Source organism: Acinonyx jubatus, chromosome B2 (genome assembly GCF_027475565.1).
Source record: "Acinonyx jubatus isolate Ajub_Pintada_27869175 chromosome B2, VMU_Ajub_asm_v1.0, whole genome shotgun sequence".
NCBI lineage: Eukaryota > Metazoa > Chordata > Mammalia > Carnivora > Felidae > Acinonyx > Acinonyx jubatus.
Window position 1 is genome coordinate 9,783,170 of NC_069385.1, and position 12,974 is coordinate 9,796,143.

The 12,974-nt window shown below is 50.2% G+C and overlaps 1 protein-coding gene across 5 annotated transcripts in view; it reads right to left on the bottom strand.

Moving 5' to 3' along the window:
- SYNJ2 (synaptojanin 2) overlaps positions 1–12,974 on the bottom strand; it is a 105,086-nt gene that overhangs the window by 10,055 nt on the left and 82,057 nt on the right. For 4 of the 5 annotated variants that reach the window (XM_053222032.1, XM_053222035.1, XM_053222033.1 and 1 more), the window contains 8 exons: positions 12,002–12,160; positions 10,122–10,278; positions 9,059–9,176; positions 4,389–4,607; positions 4,197–4,275; positions 3,462–3,630; positions 2,850–3,023; positions 15–149 (listed from right to left, as the gene is read on the bottom strand). In XM_053222032.1, the coding sequence (XP_053078007.1) occupies positions 15–149; positions 2,850–3,023; positions 3,462–3,630; positions 4,197–4,275; positions 4,389–4,607; positions 9,059–9,176; positions 10,122–10,278; positions 12,002–12,160 (1,210 nt within the window). The remainder of the gene's footprint in view (positions 1–14; positions 150–2,849; positions 3,024–3,461; positions 3,631–4,196; positions 4,276–4,388; positions 4,608–9,058; positions 9,177–10,121; positions 10,279–12,001; positions 12,161–12,974) is intronic. The other variant, XM_027056550.2, reaches the window with a different exon arrangement.

Here is a 12,974-nt window from a genome sequence, read left to right on the forward strand (position 1 = left end):
CCGCGAAGTCTTACTTGGAGGGGGGGGTCTCCGCGGTGGGTGAGGTGGCCGAGGCCTAGTGGGAACCGACAGAGACCTGCTTGGAGAACGGTGGCGGAAATCCCCGGCTGCTTCCAGCTCCTGCGCGAGCTCGGCCAGGTCAGCATCATCTGGAGGACACGGCGGAATGCGGGTGAGGGGAGTCGGGGCTCAGACGCGGGTCTGTGCCGAGCTGATGGTGCAGGAGGGCCTCCCGAGGACAGGACACCCCTCTCTGCTGGCGCGAGGGGCAGGGGAGGGAGGGCCACCCAATGCCTGCGTGGAACATGAGATAGGAACCGTGGACAAGACTTCTCGTCCAGACGCGAGGGACACGGAAATATTTCCAAGTGTAGGTGTGTTTCCTCCTGAAAAAACAAAGGAGGCTCTCACACAGACTAGAGGAGACCATCGGAAGAACAGAGCCCCTCGGTCTTAATTCCTCACTCGAACACAGGACAGCTGTTTGGGAAGCTGACCACGCTCTCTGCCATCCTGTGACAAGCTCCCCGTACGGAGAATCCCTGCTCACCCATCATGTTCCAAGTCCCATAGCCCACCGCCAGCTACCTCACAGGTGTTCACCCTCCTGGCTTGTCCTGCAAATAACCTTTGAAGACTAGGAGGGGCGTGAGGAGGTGACTGCTTTGGTTTTATTACATGTATATTTATTAACATAAGTTCAGGACACTTTCAGATCTTTTTTCCCACACTACAACACAGCCCAGTTAACTTCATTTTGGCCTAGACATTCCACCCCTCACATGTCCAACAGCTCAAACTCATGGCTGTTTGAGGTTGGTGCTGGGGAGAAGCAGGGTTTCTCCTTCTAATGGGAATGCCTGATCACCCACAGCGTTGAGGACAGGCCCTCTTGATGCCCACAAGGCGCCATGCTGCTCTAATTTTTTTTTTTAATTTTTTAAATGCTTATTTATTTTTGAGAGACAGAGACAGAGCATGAGCAGGAGAGGGGCCGAGAGAGAGGGAGACACAACATCCAAAGGAGGCTCCAGGCTCTGAGCTGTCAGCACAGAGCCCAACGCGAGGCTTGAATTCACGAACTGTGGAATCACGACCTGAGCTGAAGTTGGACGCTTAACTGACTGAGCCTCCCAGGCTCCCCTGCTCTGCTAATTTTTCATTCAAAGAGGCCTTTATGCTCATACATGCCCTCCCCTTGGGAGGCTTCCTAAATGACGGCCACCCCTGAAGAAAGGGACCATTTCCTGTCTGAAGGGCACATCCCTTCAGCCACTTTGGCTCCAGGGCAGGAGCCCTCCGGATGTGGGGTGCATAGAACCACCTCGATGCATGGACAAAGTCTGCTGCCTCCATATTGGGCAGCAGACCCCAAACCCAGCTGTGTGCTCAGTCACCCAGGGAGCTTGATGAGATGCCAGATTTCCAGGGTCCCAGCCCACCCCTGCCAAATCCACAGCTCCTTGATGGGGCTCAGCAGCCTGGAAGTTTAAAAGCTTCTGATGGTTCAATGCAGGCAGGCTACTAACCAACTTTGGGGCCTACTGTCCAATCAAAGGGGCTTTAGGGTGTCTGCACCTCTCTTGGCAAATTATCTTCCCTGGGAGGCATCTCAATTCACTTTCACCCCGTTCTGTATTCTCAGTCCCAGCTTACAGGGGCCTGACACCTGCTAGGGTCCTGGACCCGCCGGGCACAGTGGTCCTCCAGTGCGGGAGGTACAGTGACCCACAGCTAGAAGGCACTTGTGGCCGTGGGTGATACTCCTGACAGTCTGAGGCTGGAGCATGAACTACCCTACTTCCCAGCTCACGTAACACCAGAGGGTTTTTAAACTTACTCAAAAGGGCCGTTGCACTATATAACCTAGGGCTTTGCAGTTCAATCTGGAGGACTTCCAGTCCCTCTCTGCTTCAGCCTAAAATGACAGAATGATGCTAATTATCGTGTTAGTGTGCAGTAACATATTATATAAGTGTAACCACACACCAGCACTCAGGACCTAGATACCGTACGGACCTAGAGAGCATCTCGCTAAGTGAAATAAATCACACATAGAAAGACAAATACCATATGATTTCACTTATATGTGGAATCTAAAAGACAAAACAGACAAACAACAGCAAAAGAAAACCCCCCAGAAACTGACTCATACATCTACGAAACCAGTTGACTCGGCGGTGGGGGTGGGGGGTGGGGAACGGGCGAAATAGGTGAAGGGGATTAAGAGGTACAAACTTCCGCTTATAAAATAAGTCAGTCACAGAGATGAGAAGTATAGCATAGGGAATATAGTCAATAACATTGCTTTAACACACACTGACAGACGGTAACTGCACTCACTGTGGCAACTATTGCGGAATGTACGGAATTACGGAGTCACCATGTTGTTCGCCCGAAACGAATATAACGTCATCTGTCAACTATACTTTCTTTGCGGTCAATTATACTTCAGTAAAAAGAAATGCCTATGTCTCTTACGGGATTGAAACAGGAAAGTTTTGGAGAGGAGAAACGAAATTACAAGTGTAAAACCAGTTTAGAGCTGTGGCCATTTAAACATACAGAGGAAATGGGAATTAACATGAATCTGGTGTGTTATAAGGGTACCAGTTGTAAAAAAATAAATAAAATTAAAATAAAATAAAATAAAATAAAATAAAATAAAAAGCACTAGAGAAAATCAGTGTGGTGGTAGCTGGATACAGGCCCAGGGCCCAGTTTCCACCACTTGCTATGACCTGTTTGTTTGTTTTAGCCCTTTCGTGGGTGTGGGCACTTGACTGGTGGCATCATTCAATGCCCTGCTGCTGAGGGAAAGAACGAACTCAATGCCAGGGCCAAGCTACCTTTGTAGGTCGGGTGCCGCGTCTTTTTAGTGAGTGCAGGTGACGTGTCGGCAGGCACCGCTGCTGTGCAGCTGGGGGCTTCGGAAAGGTAGTCCCCTGCCGTCTCACCGTCTGAGACCACAGGCTGACTTAGCTCATCCACCAAGTAGTCTTCGTCATCTTCGAGAATGTCCCCTTGGGGAAGGAAACGTCACAGCACACAATTAGGGTGACTGGCACAGTCTCTCGGCAGTGGGTCTGTTTCAACATCCGGGCTTGTGGCTCAGCATCAGGACGCCTGCCCCAGGCCCGGGTCAGCAGGTACGGGACCCCGATTCCATTCACACCGGGACACGGGACCGAGGCCACAGCACTGACAGCCTCAAAGCCACTGTTTTCAGTGTAATTCGGGATGGCCGCGGGTCTCAGCTACCAGTTCCCGCATCACCCCTAGACACGCACACTGCCCAGCTTGCCACGTGGGCGAGCACGCTTGCACTTCAAGGACTCTCGGTAACCTTTACGGACAGGGCGTTAGAAGGGGGTCTTGAAAATCTCATGCTGGCTGCCGGAACATCTGGCCTGCCCACCTCGCCACAGTCACCAAAGAAGTCTTGTAGGGACTATACTCACCCTCTGACTCATAGTCCAAGCTTGTGAAGTCAAAGTTCTCCTCCAGCAAACAGGAATTGGCGGTTGGAGACACGGAGGCCATGCTATCCCGCTTTCGGATGATCTCCTCCTGCCAACCCTTCAGCCAGTCCTTGGTCTTTGGTCGGATCTTCACTGCTCTGCCCTTCACCTGTGAGGACAGGGCGACCAGCCGAGAGTAAACGGAGACGTCAGAACTCTCTTTCCTTTCAAACTTTTCCTTGCTCAAACTCGGGCATCAGGAGCAGGCCGACCTTCCTGTTTTACCAAGAAAAATCGAGGGTCTAGACCTCAGGGAAGATCAGCACAGCTCACATATGGTCTAAATAAAAGTGGAATTATCATCTTTGGCTTTTCATTCCATGTGAACGTCGAACCAGGATATTACCAAAATGGAAACCACCTGTACGCGGCATATTCCGAAATACGCGGGGAGAAGGATTGCAACGCTCTCCCATGTGCAGGTGTGAGCCAAGACAGACCCGGTGACTCAGCGGGATCTGTGCTCGAGAACTTGCTCTTTCTCCCAAATTCTGCAAGTGGCCAGGGATGGACATCAGATCCCTCACCAGAAATAGATACTGGAAGGAAGAGTACTAGCTCATGCAGCGCCCACGTCTAGAGACACGGTGAGGAGATGCCATGGCCATGCAAAAGCACAAGAAAACCCTGGGGAGTACGCAGCCCCCGTGGCACAGCTGACCACGCACGACTCACCTTCATACCATCCACGTCCAGGACGCTGAGAGCTGAGTGACTGTCTGCAAAAGTCACCAGCATCTGCCCTTGGTTGACCCTGGAATAAATGAGTTGAGCCAAGTCAATGCCAAGTGCAACGCGGCAGCTCAACGGGGCTGGCATGTACGTGACGTGCACGTGGGACCCCGTGCCAGCCAGGGCAGTACTTACCGGACAAGAACAATGGTCCCATAATTGCCCAATGTCTGCATGAGTTCTGTGCGCACATCCTCAGGAAACTCGTTTTTCTCTTCTACGGTTGGTGACTGAAGGTTGACTATGACGGTAGCATCCAGGGGGCCCTGGAAAGAGGACACTTCCTGGAACACCCTCTCCCGAGCACCCACATCGACTTCTTGCACGTCCACCTCCACGATCGCCAGCACGGGTCTGCGTTAGACGTGAAGGGAAGATAGGTAGCGGTTAGCGAGCTGAGCAGCTCCCACCCCCACAGCTCCACTGTCAACAGGGAACATCGACACCCCGTGAGTGTGGCCCCAGCACAGCACTGTGCTGTCCTGGGGTTTCAGACTCTATCTCTGCCCAATCCTAGCATTGTCTTGGCATTTTTACCTACGGGCGATTTAGAGAAAACAGCGCCAGCCACTAGCAAAGATTTTTTTACGTGGTTTTCACCAGTACTGCCGAGGACGGTGGGAGGTGAGAATTCTCCCTTTGCTAGGGATTCAAGCTTTTTGGAGGGCGACTTGGCAACTGATGTGAAGAAGCTCAAAAATGTTCATCTCTTTTGACCTACTAATTTCAATTCTAGGACTCTGTTCTAAGGGATTCAGACAAAGATTTATATACAAGGTTGATCATGACTGTTGATGGGAGGGAGAAGGAAAAGGGGAAATAATCTAACTGTTCCGTGATGGTGAAGCAGGTTATGGTGCAGCTGTACGATGATATCTTATACAACTAGTAAGAATGATGTTGGAGAAGTCTAGTGGACACACACAAGAAAACAGATTGGCAGGAAATAATGTAATTGTTATTATTAATCTTTTTGAAAAATTAGGGTTTTTTAAAGATTTATTTTTAATGTTTATTTTTGAGAGAAAGAGAGCATGAGCAGGGGAGGGGAAGAGAGAGAGGGAGACACGGAATCCAAAGCAGGCTCCAGGCTCTGAGCTGTCAGCGCAGAGCCTGACGTGGGGCTCGAACTCACAGACCGTGAGATCATGACCAGAGCCGAAGTCGGATGCTTAACTGACTGAGCCACCCAGGCGCCCCAAAGCAACTGTTATTGTAATTGTGATGGAGGATGGGTTTACTCTCTTTACAAAAATGTAGAAAATCCTCTATTATGAAGATCATGCAACCTTATTGAAGACATTTGTAATACGGCATCGACTCATGGTTCGTGAGTTTGAGCCTTGAGTCTGGCTCTGGGCTGACAGCATGGAGCCTGTTTGGGATCCTCCCTCTCCCCTTTCTCACTGCCCCTCCCCACTGGCATGCACGCATGCACACTCTCTCTCAAACTTTACTAAAAAAAAAAATATATATATATAAAATACAGCATTGAGAGGAAACAAAACATAAGACAAAATCGTAGATCATATGGTGGTGACCTTTAAAACCAGGGAACACTGCAAAAGTGATATATAATCAGTATGATCCCCGAGATGTACAGCACCATTGTTAAACTTTTTTTTTCCTTCTGGAACAAAAAAGAAGACTGAGAAGAATCTGACACAGGAATATGCACAAAGTGAGTGTTTTCTAAAACTGGGTGGCTCAGGCCGTTAAGTATCCGACTCTTGATTTCGGCTCAAGTCATGACCCCGCCACCATGAGACGGAACCCCACGTCGGGCTCCGCGCTGACAGCGTGGAGGCTGCTTGGGATTCCCTCTCTCTGCCCCTCTCCTGCTCTTTCCTCCCTCTCTCAAAATAAATACAACTTCAAACAAACAAACAGGCAGAGGACCTCTTCAGAGAAGCTGCACGAACGGTAAGCGAAGCATCACTGAGGAAAGCAGGTGCCGGTACAGTGTGGCCCACTGATAATGTGAGGGGGCTGCTGACAGGAGGGCGCCTGCAGGAATCTGTGGAGAATGCTGCTGGAGGGAAAAGGCCAGTCTCCCTGTTCCGATTCCATCTATGTAACCTACTTGGAATAACACAATTATGGAAAGGGAGGAAAAAGGGCAGCGGTGGACAGGGGCCAAGCGGGGGAGACAAGCGTGGCTGTAAAAAGGCGCCACGAGGCATCCCTGTGGTGATGGAGACATTCTGCATCTGGACCGTGTCAGTGTCACCATCCTGGTCATGACACCGTGCTCCAGAGCGACAGTATCTTCTCACCGCGGGCACCGGGAGAAGGGTACATGGGGTCTCTGTATTATTCCTTACAGAGCAATTATAATCTATAGTTACCTCAAAATAAAAGGTTTATTTTTTTAATTACATTTTTCCTAATATTCTTTTCAACGTTTATTATTTTGAGAGACAGCGCGAGTGAGTGCACGAGTTGGGGGGAACGGGCAGAGAGAGGGAGAGAGAGAATCCCAAGCAGACTCCACACTGTCCGTGCAGAGCCTGACCCTGGGGCTGGATCTCACAATGGCGAGATCATGACCTGAGCTAAAATCAAAGTTGGATGCTTAACCAACTGAGCTGAGCCACCCGGGTGCCCTCAAGAGGAAAAGTTTAATTAAAAAATATTAATGTAATAAGTTAAGAAGCACAATGGTAAGTCTGCCTAACGTAATCCCAATTTTCTTATACGCATTTAGATACTTAAAAGCATGTCTACACGTGAACACACACCACGCACAGGTGAACATTTTGGTGTAAAATCTTCTAACATGCCTGGAAAACGCAGCCAACACATGACAAACCACTGCAGACACAGAACTATGGAGGCTTTGCTTGTTTATGTAGGTCTCCCCCTAACCGTCGATAAGGGAGATGCTCTGCTTTTATAATTAGAAAAATCAATACAAGTCTAAGACGCATCTGAAACCATTATGTCCAGATCTGTACCTCCCAGCATCCCGGCTGAGTGGAGGCTACTCCATCCTTGCGGTTGCTTAGGCCAAACCCTGGGGTCCTCCTCAAATCGTCCCCCATGCACATACATGCCACCCAACCCCGTGGGCGCCACTTTCAACATCCATCCAGAACCCAGACACGTCTTGCCACGGGGACCCAAGACCACCTGGTCCAAGACTGGCACTGTTTCTTCCCCTGCCTGCTGCATTGGCTTCTTCCCTGGCCCCACTGGACTCTCTTCAGCTGATCCCGTCAACACCTCGTCAGATGACTCCACTCCTCAGCTCGAGTAAAACCCAACGCCTTTTTGCGGCCCGTCGGGTTCCACGTGGTCTACGTTTCTTGCCCATCTCCTAGGACTTCCTCCGCTCTTTCTACGCCACCTCTATTCTCTGGATTCCTGAATGTTCGCTGCCTTGCTCCTCACCCTGGAATGCTCTCCCCCCGACACCCCCATGGCTCACACTCTCACGTCTTTCGGGCCTTGGCTCCATGGTCATCATACCTGAAAGGCCTTCCCTGAACACTGGGTTTAAAAGAGCACCAACCCCTTGTCTGACCCTTGCCATTACTATTTTTCCTTTCACAGCACTTACACTTGTTTACTAGCTGTCTCACTAGACAATTGTCCTCACTAGACAATTCCGTGAGAATGTGGTCTTGTCTGTTTTGTTCACTGCTAATCCTCAGTGCCAGGAACAGGGCCTAGCATACAGGGCCCTGCTCAGCAAATATAGTTCTATGAACTGCTTCTAAAGACACTCACTGAACTAGCACACCTGGAAGTCCCCTATCTGGAGATTTCCCGGGGCTCATTTCTGGGCACGTATTGGCAACAACAGGTTTCTCGAGAATTTAGAATAACTAAAGATTTAGACTTAACGGCTGACTAACTTCACCAGCAACTCTGTCTCCTAATTTCCTTCCTTGTAGAAGCTGAAACTGACAGGCGAGTTTGGTAGCAGCTGTGGGACGATCAAACCCTTCCTGTTCACACCCTCAAATGCCCTCCTCTGTCTCTTTACAGACGTTCTAGGAGACTGGTCTCGGGGCACACCGAGCTGACCGACCCGGCTGCTGTGTTCCACCCTTAATGGCCAAACCAACTGCTCAGAGCATTTAAGAACTCAGAATCCAACACTTAAAAACCCTACGGCATGGGGCGCCTGGGTAGCTCAGTCTGTCAAGCATCTGACTCCGGCTCAGGTTGGGATCTCACAGTTGGTGGGTTCGAGTCCCGCATCAGGTTCTGCGCTCTCAGCACAAAGCCTGCTTTGAATCCTCTGTCTCCCCCTCTCTCTGCCCCTCCCCACCTTGTGCTCTCTCTCTCAGAAATAAACGGACATTAAAAAGGAAATTAAAAAAAAAAACCCAACCCTAAGGCCATTTGTAATGATATTAGGAAAAACACGTCCCCAGTAGGTGAATGGGTAACTTCCATGGATACATTTAGTGGAACACTGGACGGCAATTACAAGTGAATGAGCCAGATCTGTAACATCGACCTGACTGTATCTCAAAGACACTAAGTGACCAAAAAAGCAAGTTGCACAATGACATCATTTATGGGAATTTAAACGACAAAGTACCATAGGCTGCATCTTTGAAATTTTCATAAATGACATCAGTTGTGATATGAGCAATGACAAAATACTACTAACAGTGATTATTTCTTGATGGTGGGTACACAGAGATCTGTCACACTCTTCTTTATTGTTTACTGAATTCCACATGCCTGCACACCCGCATTCTGAAGGGGACAGTACACCCGTTGTCCGCGGGGAGCAGCGGACGCTGCTTTTGCCAGCACAAAAGTCCCCGCGGCATCCAGGACCGTACCTGTGATCGGATGCTTGCAGTTCTGCTCGGCCGTAATACTTGAGGGCTCCAGGAGACCAGGAATGCCTGACCGTGCTGTCCGCGTCTATGTCGTTGTCTAGCAGGTTGAGATCTCCGGCTACTCGCAGGGATTACGATCAAGAGACCCACACACAACACACGATTGTGTCAACGTACAGAAAAGCCGACTGAGGAGCCTGGGCCACGGGGTCTATGTCACAGACCACGCAGTCTCAGACTCGTTCCCTCTAACCCACTGGGCCGGAAACCACGCCAAGGCGGCTCTGGGGTCTGGGGCAGGTAATCCACGTAGGTCGTCCAGTGCTGCCTACTTCCTCCCCAGTGGACACACTCAGTGGCGGCTGTGGGCTTTCCACCCCAGAGGCCACGGGAACACAGGGCGTCTGCAGCCCTTCGTACGGCAGGAGAAGCAGAGACTAAGACCATGATGGGGTCCCTGCCTCTCGGTACCCTGGGGAGGTCACAGACACCCACAGAGCGATCTGAACAGTGTGATTTCCTGGCTTTGAAATCTCTGCATCTTGCCAGAAAAGCCGACCTGTTTTAGGTATAGGTGTTCTAAATGAGCCGCCCTTCCCAGCTGGCCATTGCTAATGCTTCTAAACATACTGGAAAACTGATTGAGAAAAAACCCTCCTTCCCTGTGTCGGGCTCATGTCCTATTTGGAATTGGAGCTTTAAGCAGGTAAGAGTTTGGTTGAACAAAAGGGGCCGGATGTACTGCATGTTGTGGGTGAGGCGCAAACATTGGACACTGACTTCTCTCCTGTTCGCCCCCCCCCCAGGACAGAAGGCAGACGGGGTGGTGTGCAGGGACAGCCGTGATGCAGGGATGGGGAGAGCCAAAGGGGAGCTCCCCAAAGCACAACTTCCAAAGCTTAGGGGCCAACAACTGGAATGAATCTCCTGTAGCTTCGGGTTACCAAGAAAGTTGCTGTTTATAGCAAAGAACGCTGTGCTGCATCACTGTGACGGACTTGCCCTCTGTGGTTGTCGACCATTCCCCCTCTACCGGCTCTGAAGGTGCACACGTCCCACGCACCTGTTCTGTCAAAAGGGTGCCTCTTCCTCCACCACAGGACCCTGTCTGTCCAGGCAGGGGTGCGGCATTTGTCACTTGTGTCGTAGGCGGCCGAGCCAACGTCATACTTGTAAGTAGGTCCAAAATTAATGGTGCCTTCATGAAAGTCTTTAAAAATCTATTGGAAGAAAAGACCAAGACCACCTTCGTTCTCCTAGATTCTGTGTGTCGTATGTAAAAACAAAAAAATAAAAAAGCACATACCAAAGGGCTCTCTTCCTTAAAAGACACAGGATCTACATTGTATTTGCAAATATGTTTCAAACCGAAACGTATGGGTGCTATTTAATTAGCAAGAGAGTGATGATTACTCATTGTACTGACTTACACACCACACAGGATCTCCCACCCACCTCAAGTACCCGATGTACCACTGTCCGCTTGCCAGTTCCCGGGAGACCGCGGAAGGCAGGCGGCGAGGCTCACAGGTGCCCCATCCGCACAGTCCCAGACCTAGGACGATGCCCGGCCATTGCTATCAAGGTCTTCATCGATATTTGCTAACTGAATGAACCGGGTCAACAGGAGCACAGAACTGAGACTGAACTCTCTTTCGGTTTAGCTCCGGACCCAGCCGCAGTGCCGTGAGAAGACCCTAGAACGGCCTGTACTAATTCGCTCAGTGCATCTGTGGAAGGGTGTGGACAACACTGGTAGGAGGCAGAGAGAAGAAACTGTTGCAGAGATGTATGGCGTGGTTACTTTTCCATCTGGCCTCCCTCAGCAATCCACAGCCCTGGCAGGGTTGAGCGGGGAGTGCACAGAAAGCGTCAAAAAATGCCTGTCTCTTGCCGCAAGAGACACCTGAATCCCTCTCACCAAACATTTTACCAGCTGTGTTTTCAAAAGGTAAATGGAATATGGCTGTGCACCGGCCCTCTCGGCCCAGCCTGCCACAAAGCTACCAGATACCAACATGAGCGAACAGTATGCATTGGAGAAGATCAGCTGGGTCATCGGGAAGCTGGCCAGTGTGACCTGCAAGAACTGAGGACAGATCCTATACCTGAATCTTTCCTATCATGTCATTGCCTGAGGAGTCACTAAAAAACTGCACACGGGTCATTTGGCGGGACAAACATGAGCTCTGTAGTTTGACAATCTTGGACTGCATCATGGCTCTGTGTACTGACCGTGTGACCTTGGACTCATTTGACCTTGGCCTCAGTTTTCTTGTCTATAAAATGGGTATAATAACGCAATTTATAGGACGGTCTTGAGGATTACCCACACAAATTGGTATATAAAGTATATTAAGTACAGTTATAATTCATTAGTGTGTTCACCAATGAGAAACAGAACTATCATCCTACAAGGCTGGCATGGGGTACGAGTTGGGTGGGCTTGTCTACATCAGCATTCTCCATCCCCACCCAGCACTGTGCTTGCTGCTGACACGGGGCCCTTCGAAGCCGTTCTGATTCCCGCCGAGCGCGACTACTTACTCCCTGGGGGGACACAGAGGACTGAGGGCTCAGTTTGTGTGAAGGACGAGGGACAGCAAGCCCACCTCTAACTGCAGAGCACGGGCTCTGGTGTTGGAGGAGGGGCTTCCGCTGCCACTGCTCCTGTGGCTGGCCTGTGTGCCTGCCAGTCTCCTGCAGGGGGGCGGCTGCTCCCGCCCCGAGCGGACACACAGACCCTGAGCACAGCCCGTTGGAGGAGGACCAGGCAGTGGGTGTGAATGGACGCTCATGTTTAACTTCACACACCACACATCTTAGCATCAGAATCACTGTTAAATCCACTCATGGAGCTTAATTTACCGCACGCCGGTGTAGACACTTAGATGCTACTCCATAGTAAAATATGCTAAGGCATATTTTAAGAGCACAACTTACTTTTCCACTTGATTTCTGCAGCTGGAGCTGATCAAATTCCAGAAGTTTCTTCCAGTCTTGGCGTTTGACAAAATAGAAGACTTCTTCGTAAGTGAGATCGATGCGGTAGTTGAAATCGCCGCACCAAAACACGTAATCGTGAGAGAAGATGTTTCTTCCCTGTCGTAAACAAAATCACAGTCATCCTGGCCCATCTGGCAAAGAAGGTGGGCGATGGGAGAAAAATTCACCATGCAGATAATACACAGATGCGCTGTTTCTTAAAACGTTACTTAAAAAAAATGTCTCATAATAGAGCACCTCGTCTTTCATTAATCCCATACACTTACTGAGGGGCTTTTGCGTAGCTTATTCTTTTTTTTTAGTTTATTTATTTATTTTGAGAGAGAGAGTGAGCAAGAATGAACACAGGGGAGGGGCAGAGCGCGAGGGAGAGAATCCCAAGCAGGATCCTGCCTGTCAGCCCAGAGCCCAACTCAGGGCTCAACCTGATGAACTGTGAGATCGTGACCTGAGCTGACATCAAGAGACTGAGCCACCCAGGCGCCCCTACGTGGCGTACTTTGCTTAAAATGACGATGTTTTTGAATGGTTTGGAGAAAGCTCAGCTCTAACTGGGGAAGCATGACTTCGTCCTTCGCTGCGCCCACCCCAGCTCCGTGACTGGCTGTGCTCCTGCCTTCGTTATGTCTACACACCCGAAGAAGAGTGGCCCCAAACATTCAGAGTTAGGAGGATCAGGAATAAGAAAATAAGTGAAAATGCTCAGAATGTGCAACTTTGTAAAACGTCATGGATTTTGTCCATTTTCATCCTGTGACCCTCTGCTCCATTCTCAGCCCCTGCCCCCCGCGCCCCCCGCCTCCCCCCCGCCCTGGTCCAGCCCACCCTGAGCCCGAGGTCCACCAGCACAGCTCTGGAGAGCACTGATCCTCATCCTCTCTCCCTGCCGTGAATCACCAAAGACAATGAC